This window comes from Eutrema salsugineum, unplaced genomic scaffold (assembly GCF_000478725.1).
Source record: "Eutrema salsugineum unplaced genomic scaffold, Eutsalg1_0 scaffold_2, whole genome shotgun sequence".
Classification (NCBI taxonomy): Eukaryota; Viridiplantae; Streptophyta; class Magnoliopsida; order Brassicales; family Brassicaceae; genus Eutrema; species Eutrema salsugineum.
The window spans coordinates 11,043,915-11,064,670 of NW_006256829.1; the positions used below are offsets into that span (position 1 = coordinate 11,043,915).

The following is a 20,756-nucleotide window of genomic DNA, read 5'->3' on the forward strand; positions in this document are numbered from 1 at the left end:
TCATGACTTTGGCATTTTTCATACGGAGCCGATGACACTGAAATGTGATAATCAGTCTGCACTACATCTTAGTGCAAACCCTGTCTTTCATGAAAGAACTAAACATGTAGAGGTGGTGTGTCATTATATCCGCGACGAGATCCTCAACGGCACGATTAAAACTGCTCATGTTTCTTCGTCGGAACAACTAGCAGACATCCTCACCAAGCCGTTAGGACGCAAAGAATTCGATATTTTTCATTTCAAGTTGGGCATCCGTGACCTATACGCTCCAACTTGAGGGGGGGTATTGGACATATTTAGAAAATATCATCGTATCTTTGTAAATAGACATATTTCTATATTTTTTAAATTTGATCTTATCTGTTATGAACATATGTAATTATACAAATACTAGACTTTAAAGTCTGTGAATAATAACAAGAACAACTTCAAAACCCTTGCTCGTGATTTCTCAATAAGAGTGATTAGACTCACCAACAAAATCGAAGTTTTTGGTAAATATAAAATTTTCGATAATGTTAGTCGAGTAGTTATCATCCTGCACGTACGTGGATGTGTCAAAAATTGATTTTCAGTAGATTGAAAACGATAGGATTACTTCTAGTTAATTTAAGATCTAGCGGTGAGTATAAATATACTATGTGCGTTTCTAATTTTGTATATTCTTATTTATTTTCCAATCATGTCTATGCAACATTAACAGTTTCCACAATCCATTTTTCATTTTTTTTCTTCTAAAATAATAATCTGAAACATTAATTTGTCTATAATTGTAGCTGATGGGTGATGGTAATGGGTCTTAACTTTGAAGCTCCAATTAAAGGGAAAAGACTGCGACACATTATCCGTTCAGCCGGATTGTTGACTCGCTCTTACAAATCATTTTCTTACGTTTTTCGTCTAAGTGCTCCTTTATTTGGTAGATTAGCGGAAACCACGTTAACTTTGTTCATTTGATATTTAAATTATTTATCTATATGTATAATCTATCTAATAAAACTCAATTTTAAAAATCTCTGTATACGTCACTATGTCACTTATATTATTTCTTACTGAATTTGAGAGTAAGCTCGTCGAAATAAAGAACAGCAGGAACACTAGGGACAGTTGTATTTCGAAGAAAGGTTTATATAGTTAGAGTGATAGATCATAGAATTTCACATAGTATAGTTGCATAAAACTCAAACTAAAACATATATAGAACTCTACACATTTTCGGGTATGTTTCTATATATGAAGTAGTGATATGTTGCAACATCATTTTTTTCACAAAACCTAAATTTGATTAATTAATGATAAACAATTGATTACGAAATTATGGATAATGAATGAGGTTTGTAGTTTAGTAGTTTGAAGGAGAACTAATGTTTGTACCTTTTTGTAACTCGATATCAAATTCAAATTACATGTATGAATTGTAGAAAGTAAAAAAGATTGTGATCAATAGCTAGTCTCCATAACACTATCTAATTCATTGTCATTGATAATTGTATTTAGCAGCAAAAAAAGGGCAAGTTTGTGTGGAGACGAATGGAAATGGTAGTTGGAGTTGAGACTTGAGAGTTGCTAACGTGAGCGCCGTGATTGGAGAGGGTATTATCGTCATATTTTTTTGATCAAGGAAAGCCCTTAACAACCCATTCTTCCCTCCAACGTGTCACGTTCTACGACAAACACTTTTGACTTTTTATCATTTTTGGATCTTTTTTAATATTAAAATTTCTCCGTGGCAACGTCTGTTCATGTCTTCCCAGTTTTTAAATAATCGTAGAGACTTTTTTTTCTTCTTTTCGTTTTAATGTTAAGTATAATAACCTTAGAATTTAGTTTGAACTTTGAAAAACAGAAATAGGATAAAATAATTAATCACTTAAAAAAACAAAAAAAAGTAAGTGGACACACATTAATAACACATAGCTAATGATTTGTTTGAGGAAATTTATGAGATCAGTGTTAGAAAATAACAGAAAGAGGAACCACTATCAAACATTATAAGTTTATTAAATTAGAGGATTAGTGTTTTAAATAAGTACATTGGTTTTCTTTTAGTTCATTATTAGTTGGGTTTGATAATTAGATGATTAATCTACAGAGGAACAACGAAAAAAAAAGAGAAACTAATTTTTTTTTGTTTATTAAATTACAAAGTATACAAGTTTAAAGCAAATTTAATATCAACTTCAAAATTAAATTTAAAATTAAAAGCAAAATTAATCATTTTCAGATTTTATGATATAAAGATAAAATTATAAAATCAAACTATTGATATATGATAAAATTTTCGGATTTTATAGTCAACTTACGCCTATATGGTTCTGATCTTTTCTCTATCTACTTTTACTTTAACTAGTGAACTGTAAAAGTTGATAAATGATTCATTTCATGTAATTCAATTGGATAATTTCATCACTAAATAAAGTTGATAAATGATATTCCGAGTTAATTACCGTAAGGGGATTGATATGGTGGTAAAAGATCCACTACCTTAATGGTAATTTTCTATAAATACAGGGGTACATTCAAATGAGCGTTTATGATATGAGTAGATAGCAACGTTATTTTTGCGAGCAACGTTTTCGCCTTTTCGGACTATATATATATTATTTTAAGACATTAATGTAATTCAAATTCGGACCCCTTTTTTTTGTTGTCTGAGCAAATAAAAAAACTAAAACAATTTGAATTTTTTTTTGTTGGTCGAAGAGAAAGAGGGGAAGAAGAACAGAGGATTATTCATTACTCTTTTTATCTTCTTCTTTCCAATTAAAAAAAAAAAAGCAAAAGTTGCATCCTTTACAGAAAAAATCCCTCATTTTCGTAGAAGAGAAGAAGGAAATTCTTAGGGTTTTGAATTTTCTCTGGAAACAATTCGTTTCTCTTCTTCTCCTGTTCTTCCTCTAACGAACTAACCTGAGAGACTCTCTGTCTTGTCTCCATTGACCTCGTAAGTTTCGCTCCTGTCTATTGTTTTCATTTTTCCTTTCAAATCATTTTCTCTGCTTCGTTTGTGGAAAGATCAGGTTTTTTGTTGATTTCCCGTTTAGTCATAATTTCCTTTTTTTTCCTTTCTCATTTTGATTTTGTTTCAAATCCCTTACCAGAAATGGAGAAGCCTCGAGATTGTAATTTTGTTGCGTTTACAAATGTTGAGAGATTCTTCTCTGAATTTCTGAAATTTGTTTCTTTTAGGAAATTTTTCCCAAGAAGCTCTCTCCGGTTTCGAGGAAGTATGCATGGTTAAACGAAGCGTGGGATTTTGTTGCTTTCTGCTTTCCGATGTTCCTCGTTCACTGCACCGGATTTGGAGAAAATTAGGGTTTATGAAGCTCGGATTGCGTGAAATGCTTGTCGATTAAAGACTCCGAATTTCAGTTTTCTCTGGTGTTGGGTTTTGTCGAATTTTGTTCTTCTTGGTGATTCATTTCTAAACCTGATTGAAAAAGAAGGAAGGAATGATGTTATCGGCGTCGCCGAACACACTAGCGAAAAGCTCGCTTGAGGAGATGCTTGAGTCTCTCCGGCAGAAAGATGAGTGCGATCGGCCTAGAGATATGCCGCCGGCGCTTCCTTCTCGGCCTAATTCTAGAGCTCGTCTACCATCAGCTCGCCGGTCGCTTCCGGCGAAGTTTAATGTTTGCAGTGTCATTGGAGATCAGAATCAGAACGAGAGTGTTGCTTCTGCGCAGCCTGAGGCAGAAACTGAATCGGAGAGGAAAGAGGAAGGGAAGAGGAAAGAGAAGGATTTGGGAGTTAAGAGGAACAGTTTCGGTAGCAAGAAGATGAGGACTAGTAATAGCTCAGAGTCTCCGTACGCAGCAGAGAAAGAGGAGGAGGAAGGTGTGAAGATTAGTGCTGCTAAGGTTAGTCCGGTGGAGAACGCGGAGGAGCATAAACCTGAGTGGAACAACAATGTTGAGTATTTCATTAAGAAGGTAAGTTGATGCTTTGTCTTGGTAACTCTTTGCTTCCTTTTTTCTGTAGTGAAGTTGAAATTATCTCCAAGGGAAGATCATCTCAGAGGTTGAGTTGTAGTTATTAGGAATTAGTCTTTTTAGTGGTGACTTAGAGCAGTGAGATTTTGTGATAAGGAAAGTCTGACCTTGGATTGTTTTGTGGAAGATTATAGAGATGAAGAAGCTTAATAGGTGGAATATGTTTGTGTGTTGGTGTCACAGTTGTGTTTAGTTTTCTACCTATGAAAAATCGAGATCCAGAACTTCGTCTTTATTTTCTTTGGTTACTTAAAGGACAGAGTGTTTGGAATTTTTGGTTACTGTGTTTGTATTATATTTCAGAAACTTCGAGTTTGGTGTCGCGTTGCAAATGGGCATTGGCAACTGGGGAAGATACAGTCTACTTCTGCCGATACGTCGTTTGTTATGTTATCCACTTCAAATGTAAGTTTTTTTTCTTTCCAACGTTGTTGCACTTTCCATATGATATTTGAAGGGTTTCTGCGTTCTGACTATCAAAATCTTGTGATTTTTGGTTTCAATCAAAGGTTGTAAAAGTGTCTACTGAAGAACTTTTTCCTGCAAACCCAGATATTTTGGAAGGTGTTGAAGACCTTATACAGCTTAGCTATTTAAACGAACCATCTGTTCTATACAACCTTCGTGTCAGATATTCGCAAGACGTGATTTATGTGAGTTTACTGTAAATTCCAACTCTTCTGATTAGTTTGTCACAGTTTTTGCTTAGTTCTTAACTAGCTTTCATGTTTTCTCTTTTTATAGAGTAAAGCAGGGCCAGTATTGATTGCAGTCAATCCGTTCAAGAATGTCGAAATTTATGGAAATGATTTCATCTCAGCTTATCAGAAGAAGGCTGTGGATGCTCCTCATGTTTATGCTGTAGCGGATGCAGCTTATGATGAGATGATGAGAGGTGAGAGGACGCATTTATAATCACGATGTTTATATTGCATGATTCGGGAAATCCTAATCGGTCTTCCAGTGAGTATCTAGCACTTACATTTTGAACATTTATACGTGCAGAAGAGAAGAACCAGTCTATTATTATAAGGTATGGGTCTTTGCACTTTGAATTCTGTATACTTCTGGATGCTTTTTGTATGCCTGATGTGGTTTTCTGATATTTAAGTCAACGGGAAATTGATTATTAATGTTCTGCAGCGGAGAAAGTGGAGCTGGGAAAACTGAGACTGCAAAATTTGCAATGCAATATTTAGCAGCTCTTGGTGGAGGTAGCTGTGGAGTTGAGTACGAAATCCTAAAGACAACCTGCATACTCGAAGCTTTTGGGAATGCTAAAACATCAAGAAATGCTAACTCAAGCAGATTTGTAAGTTGTTTTGTACTAGTTTTTTTTTAATCCAATTTTCTCCATTCCCTATTCCGTCAAGTTATTATTAATGTGCCAGCCATCAAAATTCATCCATATTAAGTTGTTAAACATTATATCTTAACTGGCGCAGGGTAAACTCATAGAAATTCATTTTAGTGCAATGGGAAAGATCTGTGGAGCCAGACTTGAAACTTGTGAGTATAATCTGAGCATCCATATGATTGTTTGTCATATTGTTTGGATGTGGAATTTACTCGTTTCTTTTGTCTTCTTCTCCATGTTTTGAATACCTACTCTTTGGTAAACACCCATAGTTCTTCTAGAGAAGGTAACTTTGTTTCCGTTGAGAATCTTATTCATTTGACTTACACAACTTAGCCATCAGTCACTAATTGGTAGCCTCCTTTGACCAGTCGAGAGTGGTTCAGCTGTTCAATGGCGAAAGATCCTACCATATATTTTATGAGTTGTGTGCAGGTGCTTCGCTGATTCTTAAAGGTAACATTTCAAACTGAAATCTCAAGATTTGTTACCGTTGGCTGCATATAACTTTCTTTAGAAGTGCCTTGCTGAAGTAGAACACAGACAAACATAAAATACTTCTTAATTCTTTTGGCTTAACTATCATTTTAATGGTTTTATTTTTAGAGAGATTGAAGCTTAAAACAGCAAGTGAGTATACCTACCTGAACCAGAGTGATTGCTTGACCATCACCGGTGTTGATGATGCTCAGAAATTTCACAAACTACTGGTAAATTTCTGTTTACCTTCCCTGTTCTTGCTTCTGTATGCCAAGTTTTTTTTGTTATTTTTTCTTTTTCTCACATTCATCTCTACACTTCTGTAGGAAGCTTTTGACATTGTTCAAATTCCTAAAGAGCATCAAGAGCGTGTATTTGCATTGCTTGCAGCGGTGTTGTGGCTAGGGAATGTATCTTTCCGAGTTATTGACAATGAAAATCATGTGGAGGTGGTAGCGGATGAAGGTAGAATCTACTGTCTTAATTCATCAAAAACTGTGACTTGGTGATGCTTGCTTATCATTTGGCTGTTGTTTCTTTTAGCTGTCAACAATGCCGCTATGTTAATGGGCTGCAACTCAGAAGAGCTTATAGTGGTTTTGTCTACCCGTAAACTTCTAGCTGGTACAGATTGCATTGCTAAAAAACTGACTTTGCGGCAGGTAATGTTTTAAAATCATCAGTTTCCATACTTACTTTCATGTACATCGATCATAAGGTGATGTATGAGTTTCTGTACCGTTTTTACCTGCAGGCGACCGACATGAGAGATGGAATAGCAAAATTTATTTATGCAAGCCTTTTCGACTGGCTTGTTGAGCAAATAAACATTGCACTGGAAGTCGGTAAATCACGTACAGGGAGATCTATAAACATCCTTGATATATATGGATTTGAATCATTTAAGGTTAGTAGTAAGCATATATGCTCTAGATTATTATGAATATTCTTTTTGAATCCTGCGATGATGATTTGTTTCTCCTTGGTTTCAGAATAATAGCTTCGAACAATTCTGTATAAACTATGCAAATGAAAGATTGCAGCAACACTTCAACCGGCACTTATTTAAACTTGAACAAGAGGTGATTTTTCTTTTGGTCTAAATGATATAATAATGTGTGCGAAAAGCTTTGATGTAACATTAAATATTATCTTCTCTGGTCAGGAATATGAAGAGGATGGAATTGATTGGACTAAGGTCGAGTTTGAAGACAATCAAGAGTGCTTAGATCTAATTGAGAAGGTAATTAATAGCCTGCCACGCTTGTATTTGTTGTCCATTTAATATTTTCTCAAAAAGTAATCTCTTGCATAATTTTGCTTGTGCAGAAACCCATTGGTTTGTTGTCTCTACTAGATGAGGAATCAAATTTTCCAAAAGCAACTGATTTGACATTTGCCAACAAGCTCAAGCAACACTTGAAGACCAACTCTTGCTTCAAGGGAGAGAGAGGTCGAGCCTTCAGAGTTAATCATTATGCCGGAGAGGTCAGTTGATGCCCTTTGTTCAAAAAACCGGACTCTGCATACTGAATAGGTTCATATATGGATCTGGTTATGTGCAGCTTTTCTTGTACTTATGGTTGGTTTTTCTTTAAATGATGATTTCTGTTACAGGTTCTCTATGATACAAATGGGTTTTTGGAAAAGAACAGGGATCCGCTGCCTGCTGATCTTATCCATCTTTTATCATCATGCGACTGCCAGTTGCTGAAACTGTTTTCTACTAAAATGCGTGACAAATCTCAGAAGCCGCTTATGTTATCAGACTCCACAAATCAAACTGTTGGGACGAAGTTTAAGGTAAGGAGGCTTGAATTATGCAGTTCTTTGTTTTCAGTGACAGTCTTCCTCAACTCACATTGCATCTCTCATGGTTAATTATCTCTTTCAGGGTCAACTTTTCAAGTTGATGAACAAGTTAGAAAACACAAGTCCCCACTTCATTAGATGCATAAAGCCGAATTCGAAGCAGCTTCCCAGAGTTTATGAAGAGGATCTTGTCCTACAACAGCTTAGATGTTGTGGCGTGTTGGAGGTAGTTAGAATATCAAGATCTGGATATCCTACTCGTTTGACACATCAAGAGTTTGCAGGAAGATACGGGTTCCTTTTGTCAGGCAAGAATGTCTGTCAGGATCCTCTGAGCGTATCAATTGCTGTTTTGAAACAATACGATGTTCATCCTGAAATGTACCAAGTTGGCTATACAAAACTGTACCTCCGAACTGGACAAGTAAGTAATTCCTTACGCACAGATATATAGAGGCTGTTTCCTGATCTTATCGATACATTTCTTATGCTCACATCTTCGAATTTTTTTATAGATTGGTATCTTTGAAGATAGGAGAAAAAAAGTTCTTAAAGGCATAGTGGGCTTACAAAAGCATCTCCGCGGTTACTTGTCTCGTGAATACTTCCAAAATATGAGAAACGCAGCATTTGTACTTCAGTCATATGTACGAGGTGAAAATGCTCGAAGAATTTATGAAACAAAGATCCATGTGGATTCTGTTTCTCAAGCAAGCACAGGAGAGTTGACTGCAGTCACACACTTGCAATCTGGTAGACCACACTATATTATTTGGTAAACTAGAGATTTTGGTTCTCAAACATGGATATGGATTTTAAGGCTCATCATTCTTTTGCAGCGGTTCGAGGATGGTTGGCTCGAAAACGACTCAAGAGTATGCAAAGACAGAAAGAATTACTCAATGTGACGACAAAATCAAAAAGGAAAGCGGGCAGGAGGATTTCAGAAGACAAGGTACTTACTACTAAAAGGAAGATTGTCCTCTTCTGAATCAAACGTTATTACACAATTTACGCTATAACTTTCTCTCGTTTGCGATGTAGGATCTTCCGTTGGAGCAGTTCCAAGTTCAACCATCAGCTATGTCTGATCTCCAGAAGCGGGTTTTGAAATCCGAAGCAGCTTTAGCGCAGAAGGAAGAGGAAAACACAGCATTGAGAGAGCAGTTGAGGCAGTTTGAGGAGAGATGGTCGGAGTATGAAATGAAGATGAAGTCAATGGAGGAAACATGGCAAAAGCAAATGTCGTCGTTGCAGGTTGCGTGTTTCACTGATCATCAATGTCCTTCTCACTCACTGCATCACACCAAAATTTTCTTAAAAGTTACAATTTTGTATTCGTATTTTTGCAGATGAGTCTTGCGGCTGCTCGGAAGAGTTTAGCTGCAGAGAACATGACGGGTCAAGCAGGAGGAAGACAAGACACATCGATATCCCCTTTCGGTTATGACTCAGAGGACACAACGTCTACTGGAACACCCGGTGTAAGAACTCCCACAACTAAATTCACTAACGGAAACACTCCAGAGCTCAGAGTCAGAGAGCTCAATGGAAGTTTGAATGCGGTTAATCATCTCGCAAGAGAGTTTGATCAAAGGAGACTCAATTTCGACGAAGATGCAAGAGCTATTGTAGAGGTGAAGCTGGGACCGCAGGCAACTCCAAATGGGCAGCAACAGCAACATCCAGAGGATGAATTCAGGAGACTGAAGCTAAGGTTTGAGACTTGGAAGAAAGATTACAAAGCTAGATTAAGAGAGACTAAAGCAAGACTCCATAGAGTAGATGGTGATAAAAGTCGTCACCGGAAATGGTGGGGCAAAAGAGGCTAGGGATTTCGATTGCTCCACTTAGGTTTGTATTAGTATGACAATCCCAAATGTTAGATTGAGAGCATTGTAGATTCAGCTGAAATACATGTATTTTTTGGAACTTTTGTTGTGCATAGCAAATAGAGTTTTGTAACTTGAGAAAGAACAAGAAAAGATTATGTTCATATCATTAAAAAGGGATCACTTCAAGACATAAAAATCAAGCTCCAGGTACAAACTTTGTTGCAAAAGCCCAAGCATTGTTAGCAACAGGGTCATCGATATGGTCAAGGAGGTTCTCCAAAGGACCTTTTCCGGTAACAATGGCTTGAACAAAGAAGCCAAACATTGAGAACATAGCCAACCTTCCATTCTTGATCTCTTTCACCTTGAGCTCAGCAAAAGTAACCGGATCATCCGCTAGACCGAGCGGGTCAAAATATTGACCTCCCGGGTACAAGTCATTGCCTTCGCCAACACCATCAAGACCGTTGATGCGGAAACCTTCAACTAATCCCATAAGGATGACCTGGAAGCCAAGGACGGCCAAAATGCTTTGGGCGTGGACTAGGTTTGGGTTGCCTAAGTAGTCCAAGCCGCCTTCGGAGAAGATTTGTGAACCGGCTTTGAACCAGACCGGTTCTTTGAACTCCACACGGACCCATTTCTGAAGAACTTCAGGGGTTATGCAACCAAAAGCTCCCAACATTGCCCATCTCCCATGGATCACCTGTGAATGATGTCTAGTGATTAGTGTTTACACGATTGTTTTTATTTTTATTTTGAGTGAGTGAGAGTTAGAGACTAACCTCAAGAGCCCTGTTTTTGGCAAAGGCTTCAGGGTCTGCGGATAAACCGGCGGTGTCCCAACCATAGTCGCCGGGAAACTCTCCGGTGAGGTAAGACGGAGTTTGGACGGAGAAGGGTCCTAAGTACTTCACTCTGTCTGGTCCGTACCAAAGATCATTTCCCTTCACATGTCAAATTACAAAAAAATTGAAAATCAGACACAACCCCAAGGATAAAGATAAAACCTTTAATATGAAAGAGAATTAAGACAAAAAGAGAGAAACAGACCATAGTGTATTTGGGAGATCCGAGAGAGACAACATCACGAAGAGGGTTAAAGCTTGAGCCTTTAGTCTGGCCAAGAAATGGTGTTGGGGTCAGAACACTGCTTGAGCTCGTGAATGTTGAAGCCATTGCTCTCTCTCGGATTGAGCGTTTTTTTTCTGTGTTCTTGTTCTTCTTTTGCTACTTGGTGAAGGATTGATGTGAGGGAGTTTGACTTTTATGTTAGTGTTTTGTGGATGAGAAGAGAGGAGGAAGAATCAGAGAGGGGATATAGATACAGAGTGAGATGTTTGGATTAGCCAATCAGGAATCAGCTTTGGATTTGAAGTATCTCCAACTCCATCTCTTTTTATCCATATTTCCTTTGTCCGTTTCTATACTTCTTTTTTACGTAATAGTTTATCAAGTAGTGTAAATTGTAAAACGGCTTTGAGATAAAAGTATAAAACCATTGAAAAACAAGTAAAAGACAAAAGAATTGCGGTGAGCGTGGATCGAACACGCGACCTTCAGATCTTCAGTCTGACGCTCTCCCAACTGAGCTATCCCCGCTTTTTGTTTATTCCTTTTATCTTTTATAGTTAATCGCATTTTTACATATTACTAACTCTACTTCACCAAATAAAACCGTTCAGTTATATTGCCTCATTCATCAAGAACAAAACTTTAAAGAGCAAGAAAAAAGTACACTACAAAAATTCTCTGTACATCTAACAACACTCGAATTAGTATTGGATTCTCTACTTCAAAGTTATTTCGCATCAGAGGTCGTTAGAAATGAAAAAAAAGAAATGAAGCTTCGTCGTGAGCTGTAACGTCAGAGCTCAGGGTTGATATGGATCTATCATCTTCTTAGAGCTCCATAGTTCCTTGTAACCTGCATTTACAAATCATACTATTAAGTGAGCATATATCATATTGTAAATAAGAACTTAAACCCAGAGGAAATAGATGTGAATGACAAACCCGAGGCTGAGATCTGTTCAGCTTCTTTTCTATGTCTTCATCATCTTCGTCCTCGTCATCGTCCTTGCTACTGAGCAGCCTATGAAGTGAAGAAGAGCTTTCGTTTTTTCTACCGCGCTTTGAAGTCCCTGAACCTCTACCTCTGCCTCTCTTAGTAGTAGCTGTTCTTTTACGTCCTTTGCCTCTAGTGTTCTCATCTTCCTCCTTTAATTGATATAAAACAAGAATCATGATAAGCAAAATGCATAATTATTCCACAAGACAAACGAATAACAGTGTAAGGGATAGTCCATACCGAACTGCTGCCAATTTTGTTAAAATCTTCAGGCTCTGCTTCTTCGCTTGAAGGAGAATCTACATCGTCTTTTTCAATGGTGGAAGCAGTTTTGAAGGAAGCTGAAGCAGATCTAATGAAAGACAAATCAAGGACATAACATTAGCTAGCTAGTGATGCCAATCAATGCCTTCCACGTCCCTGAATCCTACCCTAAACTGGTTAAACGTGATGACAAAAAAGTTACCTTTGAGACTGGCGAAAACCAAGAGAACCATCAAGAGTGGTTTGCTTCATCGCACTTGAGGCCTTACCTCGGCCTCTTCCTCTGGTTGTGGCTTTAGCTCTACCACGGGATGTATTAGCAGTGGATGAACCTCTCCGTCCTCTAGTGGCAGGCACTGAACCAGAGATCTGAGTCGTGTCTTCATCATCACTGAACGAAGCATTCGCGATGCCACTGCTTCCTTTCGTCAAATTCTGTATCAATCTCAGGTTGAAAATAGCATTGTGAGAAAGAAACGGCAGGATAGAGGTGAAGGTAAAAATCAGAAACTGCAAGGAGATTCTAAGAAGGAGAATATAAACCTCTGATGTCAATCCAGTGGACAAAAACTGTGAGGAACCACTGGGTCGAGTGGACCTCTCTTTCAAGCGTTCCTGCACAAACAATAATGCAACTCAGATCGATATTCTATTCCTCCCCAAAATCTACGACAAAAAGTAACTGAATTAAAATCTTCTTGCCTCTAAGCACTCTCCCACTTTAAGAATCAAGTCGTCCTCCTCAAATTTCTCGGCAACTGAATCCTTTGCAAGTTTACCCTGCAAAAAATGGGTAAGAGAATATTCATAAAAAACAATAATCAGGCCGTGTTCAGTAACAAAAATGACATTTTACACAGAACTTAGTACATACACGAGTCTCTTGAAGATTGTACTGAACGCATGAGTAGAAAGCTAGTTTATCATCCTTGTTCACAAAATTGTGAAGAGCAACATCCAGATCGTTAACTGGAAGGATCTCCATTTTCTGCACAAGAGGATAGAGTGATCATCCCATAGTGTATTCATGCCCATTTGGTAACCTATGCAAGTCTATATCATTTTGCTGTGCAGTTCTACAGGGGCTGAAGATAATAACACAGTCATATGGAAAGAAAGTTGCAGGACGTACGAGGTTGCTTTCAGCTACTAAAGCTTCTATATTTTGCTGGTTCAGTTCTTCTGGACGAAGCCGCTCAGAATCATCGATGTTGGCTGTGAAATGGAAGATCGAAATATAATATGATAAGTAAATCACAGTAAACAAGAACGCATTAACATGTGTGCTACTTTAATTGCCCTACCTTCGCTCCGACCCTTCTTAGAAGCCTTGGAGAATATTAAAATGTCCTGGGGATTAGCAACCTGAAAGTGTTTTGAGAATTTTCACAAGTGTTACCCAATATTCAAGAAAGAATGGTGAATATCATGTTACAGTAACTAATTTTTAGGTACCTTTCCAACATATTTTTGTCCAAACCTTTGAGGATTTATCGTCATAAATCCAGAGTAATCTACCTGAAAGATTGAACCAGATCTCAGTCTTTCTTTGGTCATTTGATATTCTTAAATAACAAATTGTGTTGGAAAATAAAGGTTTAACCAAATTACCTTGATTCGAACCAATGGGAGCTTGATATCTGATTTGTTAATAGCTTTTTTGCTGGCTTTCTCTATTAGATCTCTGACCTAACAATTTTGTCGATATTGTTAGAGGCATTGAGTGACTTGTTAAACAAATTCAAAAAGGAGGCAGGAGAAAAAAATATCCACATGAAGTACGAGATAACGGGGGTAGTTACCACTTTATCCAAGTGTTCGAGAATTGAGTTTTGATCATTGGGATCAATATCACCTTCATCCTTTAAAACAATCTGCACTTTAAAAAATATAGTAAAGAAGAATGCCACCGCCATAACATATAATGAAAATAAATTTTACCTCTGTATACTCAAAAGGCCTCACAGATGTCAAAGGTATCTTCGTAGGACGATATTGATTTCCCTGTAATATATTTTAAGTTACTCAGGCTTACATGCTTGAATAAAAAAGAGCAGAATGCCATACTTGAAGTGCGTAGATTAAGCAGTACGATTACAGTGAAGATGAAACCTTGATTTCTAAGAGAAGAACATGCTTTGGCTTTGATTCTCCATCAATAAGTGATGTTGCCACAGAAGATCCTGGTTGTGTGATGTGGAAACCCATTCCAGATACCTCCTACAGAGATTTATAAAGCTTTTAGCTGAGAGAGACAATGAACATTGTGCCTCAATCTTATTTAAATGCAATAACTCCAAGAATCAAAATTTCAATGAACCTGCGGGTCGATAAGGCATTCATGCTCATGGCCCCACACGATGAAGTCGAGGAACCGAGGAAGAAAGTGTTCACTTATTGCATTTTTAGGGTTTGATTTTACCCTGCAAGTCATACCATATGATTAACAAACTTTCTGCTATAGATAGAATAAGAAAATGATCTAAAACATAGTATTGCAACGAGATCAACCTATTTTGATGAAGCACTAGAATGTTGAACCAGTCAGAAACGTCACATCCTTCTTGAACTTCAGGCCTCATCCATTGGACAGCATGTGGGGTCTGTCAAACCAATAAAGATTAACAAAATAAACAATTGTATAGCAAAAGGTAAGGATCCTCTGAATTACCTGAAACATCCGATTCAGACGTTCATCCCTGATGTTTCCTAAACCATAGAGTGCCACGGTTGTTGAACCCTGGATATTAGTTTGATTAAATGTTAGTCCCACAAAATGAGGAGGAGCCAAGTGTCCAGATTACAAATTTTTTTGGACCAACCTTCTTCATAAGAATAGGGAAGAGAGAAATCTGGCCTACACCTGAACCACCAAGAACCATCTTTCCGAAATAATTCACGAGGTTGCATGCTGAGAGAATATCAATAGCAGATAGGTTGTCCTGTTGCCAGATGCGACAGAAGAAAAAAACAATAAAATACTTAAGGAAGGGAGAAACTCAAGTTCACGAAATAATCCAGTTCCATACATATTCAAATGAGTTTGCATAACAAGAGCATGAAGATGTAAGTTTTGTACCACTCCGGCTGGATCATCATGGTTTCCATGAATACTAAACACGGGCAAGCCTACATTGAAGTGTGGATCCTCATAATTTACATGACCAAACCTGTAGCAAGAAACCAATGTTAATGAATGCAAGATTAATCCACACGTTCACAAAACGAGGTGTACACATGTCGTGTCAATGTGCCAATTCAGTTCATACTGTTCCCTGATATGATTAGACAAATAGCAGAAGAGTTGAGTCTCACGCATTTTGGAAATTTACAGTCTGGTCGCTGACCACTTGAAACTGCACTGGTTTATCATTAAGACAGTGGCGACGAAGGATCTCAATGGCTTTAACTAGCGTGGTTCTAGAGGGTTTATTCTCGTGAAAAAGATCACCTCCAAGGAGTAAGAAGTCCACCTGTTTCAAGAGAGTGAAAAATCAAAAACAAATCTTTCTTGAATTTTTTTTCTTCTTTTCGTCAATTAGGCAAACATTGTATAGTAGTCTACGATTTGGAGAAGGTTTATCTAAGATAATAAGTCATCAGATGATCCAAGCCAAGGATAATACTAGCAATGGAAAAAATAAATATCAGACCTGTTTCTCCTCTGCTATAGAACAAATCTCTTCAAAAGCCTTGAACGAATCATGCCGCCTTATTTCATCCTTCTCCATGTATCCCAAATGGCAATCAGTTGCAACAAGTATCCTAAGTGTATCACCAAAATCCTCCCTGTCAAGTTTTACAATCATACACTACTCATCAATATCCGAAAACAAAAGTAACAATTGTACAAGATGGCAAAATTCAAGCGTCGAATTTTCTACATTCACAACTTCTGGGTTAAGGATATGTTGAAGTTCTTGCATATAGGCTATAGAATAGTTAAACAGCTATAAATCTCATGGAAAAGAGGGAAAAAGCAAAGCCGAAAGCTCACCTAGACATGATGGCAAGTGCTTGCAGCTCTTTAAACCTGAAACGCACCAAAACAGAAAATTTACTTGAATTGGCCTCACTTTCATAACAAAAAAAAGTTAACAAATCGAAACAAAAAACAATCATACTATAAAGCTTTTAGCGCTCGAAAGCCATTAACCCACTGAATCACTTTGGACTGTTCCCAGAAATTTCTTACTTTTCTATTTACTCAGCAGTGTGGAAATAGAACCCTAACCTGGTCTCGTCTTCCACAAAGACTAAAGTCAAGCAACGGAACTCCGGTGACCGGAAAAAGTGATTCCGACGGAATTGAAGCGAGATTAAGGGTCGGAGAGACAGAGTTGGATACCTGGCGCGGGGAATTTCAAAGCCAGAGGCGGGCGTAAGAGAGAGTGACCAAATTAGGGAGACGACGAGAGTTGGGCGGAAATATGTATATTACATGTATGGCCCTTATAAAATGATTAATACCCTTACAACCCCAAAATATTTTGGTAAAGGCACAATAGGTCCTAAACAGTGAAAATACATGGAACTCAAATACATGCTTATCAACGGATTGCAAGTTTATTCCTAGATCCTTCCAATCTTCCATACGCGTCGATAAGCATTACAATCTTGGGTAAAAGCAAGTGCAACATTCTGATTTCAACATACATCATTTCATAATTGTTATTTATCTCAATGTTCCTCAAAACTAGAAAAGTTAATAGAAACGTTTAGGGTAGACAATCCGGTTTATAATTCGGTTAACTTTAGCTATTCAGTTTGATAAGGATTTATTGTTCGGTTTAAATGACAAATTTAATGTTATATAGTTATACAAATTTCAATTTGATTTGTATAAAATTTAGTTAACTCGTCGTCATAAACAGAAAATCTAACCATATTGGATCAATTATATAAAAAGTTCCATTTACACATTCTTATGTATATATAGAATTACCAATAAATTGAATACCTCACAAGGTTTCATCTGATATAATTGATCAGCACATTTAGGAATTTGGAGAGCACAGCAGAGTGGTCTGAGGTTGTCTTCAATATAATAGTTCTAACAAGTGCAGTGGTCTTCTTCTCGTTACCATGTTGATCGGTAATATCAAGGTAATTATATTAGCTTATTTTCTAATAATTTAGTTAATATAATATGAAAAGTTCAGGAATTATAATGTCTCTAATTTACAAATGAAGGTGTTTTTGCACGCAAAAACATCAAAGAAGCAAGCAATGCACCTGAAAATGAGGAACATAGAGTGGTGGATGAAGAAGAGACATTAACCATTAGGGTTTAGGCAAAGAGTCCGTAACTACGAGCCACAGAGATGGGAGGCTATGCGCGGTGTAGACGAGTGTGAGATGGTTAAGAACCTTCCAGAAGGTCTTCAGAGAGACATCAAGTACCATCTTTGTTTAGACTTAGTCCGGCAGGTCAGCTTGATCATTACAACTAATCATTGATTGAATAGTAAAAACGTAATTAATATATATATATATATATAAATATGAAGTTAGCTAATTAAAAATTAATGATCATTGATGGTAAAGAGTATTTGCATTTTTTGTTTCAGGTTCCTCTATTTCAACATATGGATGATTTAGTGCTTGAGAATAGATGCGACCGTGTGAAGTCTCTCATTTTCACCAAAGGAGAAACCGTAAGTATCTTTAACCCAATTTATGGATTATATATACAATATCATTTTCAAGCATTTATGTAAACCGTAACCGGTTACTAAAACATCTAACATTTTAGTTGTTAGTTAACATGGGATCCAAGAAATCTCTCAACGACGATGAACACAAAGCAAAAAATGTTTGAAAATGCATGCATATCAGAAAGAAGGAGATGCGGTGCAGAGAATGTTGTTCGTAGTGAGAGGTCATCTTCAGAGTAGTCAATTACTAAGAGACGGCGTGAAAAGCTGTTGCATGTTAGGACCAGCGGTGACGAGCTTCTCTCGTGGTGTCTCCGACGACCCTTCGTGAAGAGGCTACCGCCGTCTTCTTCAACGCTCGAGACCACCTAAGCGTTTGGACTGGACGCCGAAGACGTTAAGTACATGACTCAACATTTTTGTTATAAAGTCAAACGCAGAGCCCACTATTATTCTCCTGGCTGGAGGACTTGGGCTGCGGTTACGGTTGCGGTTCAGCTCTCTTGGAGGAGGTGTGTGACATTTCTTGAATATATAGTTCTCCCTCTTGAAAGTGGAAATCATTTGCCTAAATTCTTTTTGTTTAATATATAAATCTCCCTTGTTCTCTTCAACTAGCTACCCAAATCCTCCCTTGTCAGTAAAGGTTCTATCTTAAGCATTGAATCGACAATTCCCATTCTTCAAGACAAAACTTTAGCCCTCTTAATTGGTCATCAGTTGACTCTAACAAAAACATCCCGTAAAAACAAAGCTCTCTTTTATTTTATACTAGTGTGTTTTATATTATGATTTTTCTCTATTATATTATACACATGTTTTTCCCTTTTTTTATAGTTTTATATTTGGGGGACTTATGTCTCTTATAGAAGGTGTTATTCAGAGTTTTTTTTTATATAATTTTTTTGTTTATGTTATGGAAGTGTTATGTTTATTCTTGTTAATTTATTTTTGTTTCTGAAGTATTTGTTTCTTTGTTTTTTATTTATTTTGTAATTGTGAAAGCACTTTCTCCATTAGTATATTTTGTATAAGGCCTTGAGTCAGTGGAAGTACAATCTGTCTATATTGAAATCGGGTTTGGATGGTTAGTGTGAAAGTTTTTTTTTAGTCTGTAATTTTTTGTATTATTTTATATTGGCTCATTTTCCTGCTATATTTCTTTGTTCGCTCGATGTTTATGAAATCCCATTTTGATTATACAAAGCCGTGTCCGTTTTTAGCTTTCATAATTGTAGGTATTAATCGATAGCTCTCTCAAATGTTGGGAAAACCCTTCTATTGTTGGAATTTTGGTTTAATGATAGAGGGTGCTTAATTGAAAGAGGGTGATTGAAATTTTGGTCGGACCAACCTTTTGTTCATACTCATTCCTTTGGTCTCTAATTGAGTCATTTTTTTCATCCTCCTTCTCTTTCTTCCTTGGGTGATTCAGTGACGTTTAATTTTGGTATTGTCCACTCTTGCGGTGCTTTTTCCAAAATCGGTGTCGGTCTAACCCTCCCCATGATTTCTTAGATATACTTCTATTTGTCATCATATTGGGGAGCTGATCGATTTCCCAGCTTTGGAATTGGTTTTTTGGGTGTGCCGTTGGTGACTCCAATTTGGCGTGGATTTCATGGATCCTTTTTGGGATTGGTACAAAGTCCAGCGTTTATGGTTAAGATGAGCTGAGTTTTTTTTCTGGAAAATATCACTTCCATCGAAAAATCTGTTTATGCAATTCATTTTTGATGGTGACTATGTGATTATTGTCGTTCATATGGTTTGTTTAATTTCAGTTTCTGGTAGTGTGATATTTGATTTATTTAAAGTGTCTCATCATTTACCGTAATTGGAGAAACCGGACAAACCAAAAGTTTTTTTAAAAAATAATTGCACAGGTGGCTGCTGAGGTGGCTGCTGAGGTGGCAGCACCAGAAGAGAGAAAATCTATCTTTATATATATATATATATATATTTGCTTTCATTTTGGTCTACATGTTATAATTATCTTTCTTTTTTGTTTTGTTTTTGTATTAGATTCCTTTCGAAAAATTCAAGGTAGATAATATATGTATGCATTATTTGTGCATTATCTCAAAGACTATGCTACCCCATCTGAGTTTGAACTTAGTCTGTCTGAATGTCTCCTATCTTCGCCAATAATGATTGGAATGCCATCTTTCCCCTCGTTGGCAAACCTTGCAACTGATGTAAGAAATTACTTATGATGTTGTTTATGATGTTGTTTGATTTTGGTTATAGAGAAGAATTTGATGTTTTGATTTTGGTTATAGCATGATATTGTTGTTTGACTTTAGCCTCTTTTCTTTGCAGGTTACTTACTCACCTACATCTGAAGAACTAACGCACACCTTTCCTATGAACCATTCGATGTTTGCATATGCACTTGATGAAGATCCAGATACTAAAGTTAGATTTCTTAAAGTGTAAGAATCTTACGGGCTGAATAGAGGAGCGGATGGTCATATTAAAATTGCAGTGGTACCGTGAGGTGATTATCATCTTTGTCGAGATGGTGGACCTTCAAAGATTTCTGTGAACCCATTACCACGGAAAGCAGGACCTAAAGTCATAAAACATTTTGATTTTTGTGAGAGATATCTGTATGGATGTAATGCACATTTTGATTTTTGGTCGAAAAATTTAGTACTGAACTAAAATTGAACTAAAATTTAAAGGCACAATCATAGTAATCAATCTAGTACCTAATCATGTTCGTGTGTGGACCAAATGAAATAATACTATTCTTTTTGAATTATCTTTTCGTATGGTACATTTTTTGTTTTGTTTTTTTGTTTTTATCAAATTGTTTAATTAGAAATGGTGTTGTGGGTGGTGATACCTTCTCTTTTAAATAGAGGCTCCGTGATTTTAGTGGTGTCAGTTTTTCTTATAACATTCCTCTTCCAATATCTACTGAAAATATAGCATTCCATTCGATGCTACTCTCTCTAGCTATATCTTTGGCACTGTCTGGTGGGGTATTGCACTCAACATGATGGCATATTTCTTCGCGGCTCATGTAAGTTTTTTGATAAAATGATTTTTATTGCTTAGTATATGTAATTACTTTTACTTTATTGTGGATTAACATTTCATTGATATTCATGATACAAATTTCAACTAAAATAAGCCTAGCTGTGAAAATTGATAGTCTTTGTGAAACTCTAACAGATTGAGCAATTGTTTAAAAGTCTAGTTATATCCTATTGAGTGGAATATGTATTCAGTTAATTACCATATATCATATTTTTAGACTGTCAATTAATAAAAATT

The 20,756-nt window shown here is 36.8% G+C and overlaps 3 protein-coding genes and 1 non-coding gene across 5 annotated transcripts; 1 reads left to right on the forward strand and 3 right to left on the reverse strand.

The window, feature by feature from the left end:
- Positions 1–2,683: 2,683 nt before the first annotated feature.
- LOC18016825 (myosin-2) lies at positions 2,684–9,807 on the forward strand. The gene is made up of 23 exons (XM_006401526.2): positions 2,684–2,947; positions 3,193–3,935; positions 4,299–4,400; positions 4,505–4,648; positions 4,740–4,890; positions 5,001–5,028; positions 5,139–5,307; positions 5,441–5,504; positions 5,625–5,638; positions 5,724–5,808; positions 5,959–6,062; positions 6,159–6,297; positions 6,376–6,494; positions 6,587–6,739; positions 6,825–6,914; positions 6,998–7,075; positions 7,162–7,320; positions 7,450–7,635; positions 7,727–8,068; positions 8,160–8,397; positions 8,484–8,599; positions 8,689–8,901; positions 8,997–9,807. The coding sequence occupies exons 2-23, from the start codon at positions 3,456–3,458 to the stop codon at positions 9,474–9,476; spliced, it is 3,654 nt and encodes a 1,217-aa protein (XP_006401589.1). The 5' UTR covers positions 2,684–2,947; positions 3,193–3,455; the 3' UTR covers positions 9,477–9,807.
- LOC18016826 (chlorophyll a-b binding protein 3, chloroplastic) lies at positions 9,590–10,847 on the reverse strand. Its single transcript, XM_006401527.2, has 3 exons — positions 10,533–10,847; positions 10,265–10,426; positions 9,590–10,185 (listed from the first exon to the last, which is right to left on the reverse strand). The coding sequence occupies exons 1-3, from the start codon at positions 10,656–10,658 to the stop codon at positions 9,676–9,678; spliced, it is 798 nt and encodes a 265-aa protein (XP_006401590.1). The 5' UTR covers positions 10,659–10,847; the 3' UTR covers positions 9,590–9,675.
- A 161-nt stretch (positions 10,848–11,008) lies between these two features.
- TRNAF-GAA lies at positions 11,009–11,081 on the reverse strand. The gene has a single exon. It is a non-coding gene; the product is annotated as a tRNA-Phe (tRNA).
- Positions 11,082–11,212: 131 nt separating this feature from the next.
- LOC18016827 (double-strand break repair protein MRE11) lies at positions 11,213–16,201 on the reverse strand. Of its 2 annotated transcripts, XM_006401528.2 has the most exons (23): positions 16,049–16,201; positions 15,812–15,847; positions 15,468–15,603; positions 15,130–15,287; positions 14,894–14,984; positions 14,637–14,756; positions 14,486–14,554; positions 14,326–14,417; positions 14,135–14,237; positions 13,927–14,034; positions 13,756–13,818; positions 13,617–13,688; positions 13,426–13,503; positions 13,270–13,332; positions 13,119–13,179; positions 12,947–13,029; positions 12,689–12,802; positions 12,517–12,594; positions 12,358–12,429; positions 12,017–12,249; positions 11,791–11,902; positions 11,496–11,699; positions 11,213–11,406 (listed from the first exon to the last, which is right to left on the reverse strand). In XM_006401528.2, exons 2-23 carry the CDS (start codon positions 15,817–15,819, stop codon positions 11,374–11,376), a joined length of 2,151 nt encoding a protein of 716 aa, XP_006401591.1. In that variant the 5' UTR covers positions 15,820–15,847; positions 16,049–16,201; the 3' UTR covers positions 11,213–11,373. The 2 variants fall into 2 exon arrangements, with proteins under 2 accessions (XP_006401591.1, XP_024011912.1); XM_024156144.1 differs by lacking the exons at positions 15,812–15,847; positions 16,049–16,201 and having other exon boundaries at positions 15,468–15,623.
- Positions 16,202–20,756: the final 4,555 nt, after the last annotated feature.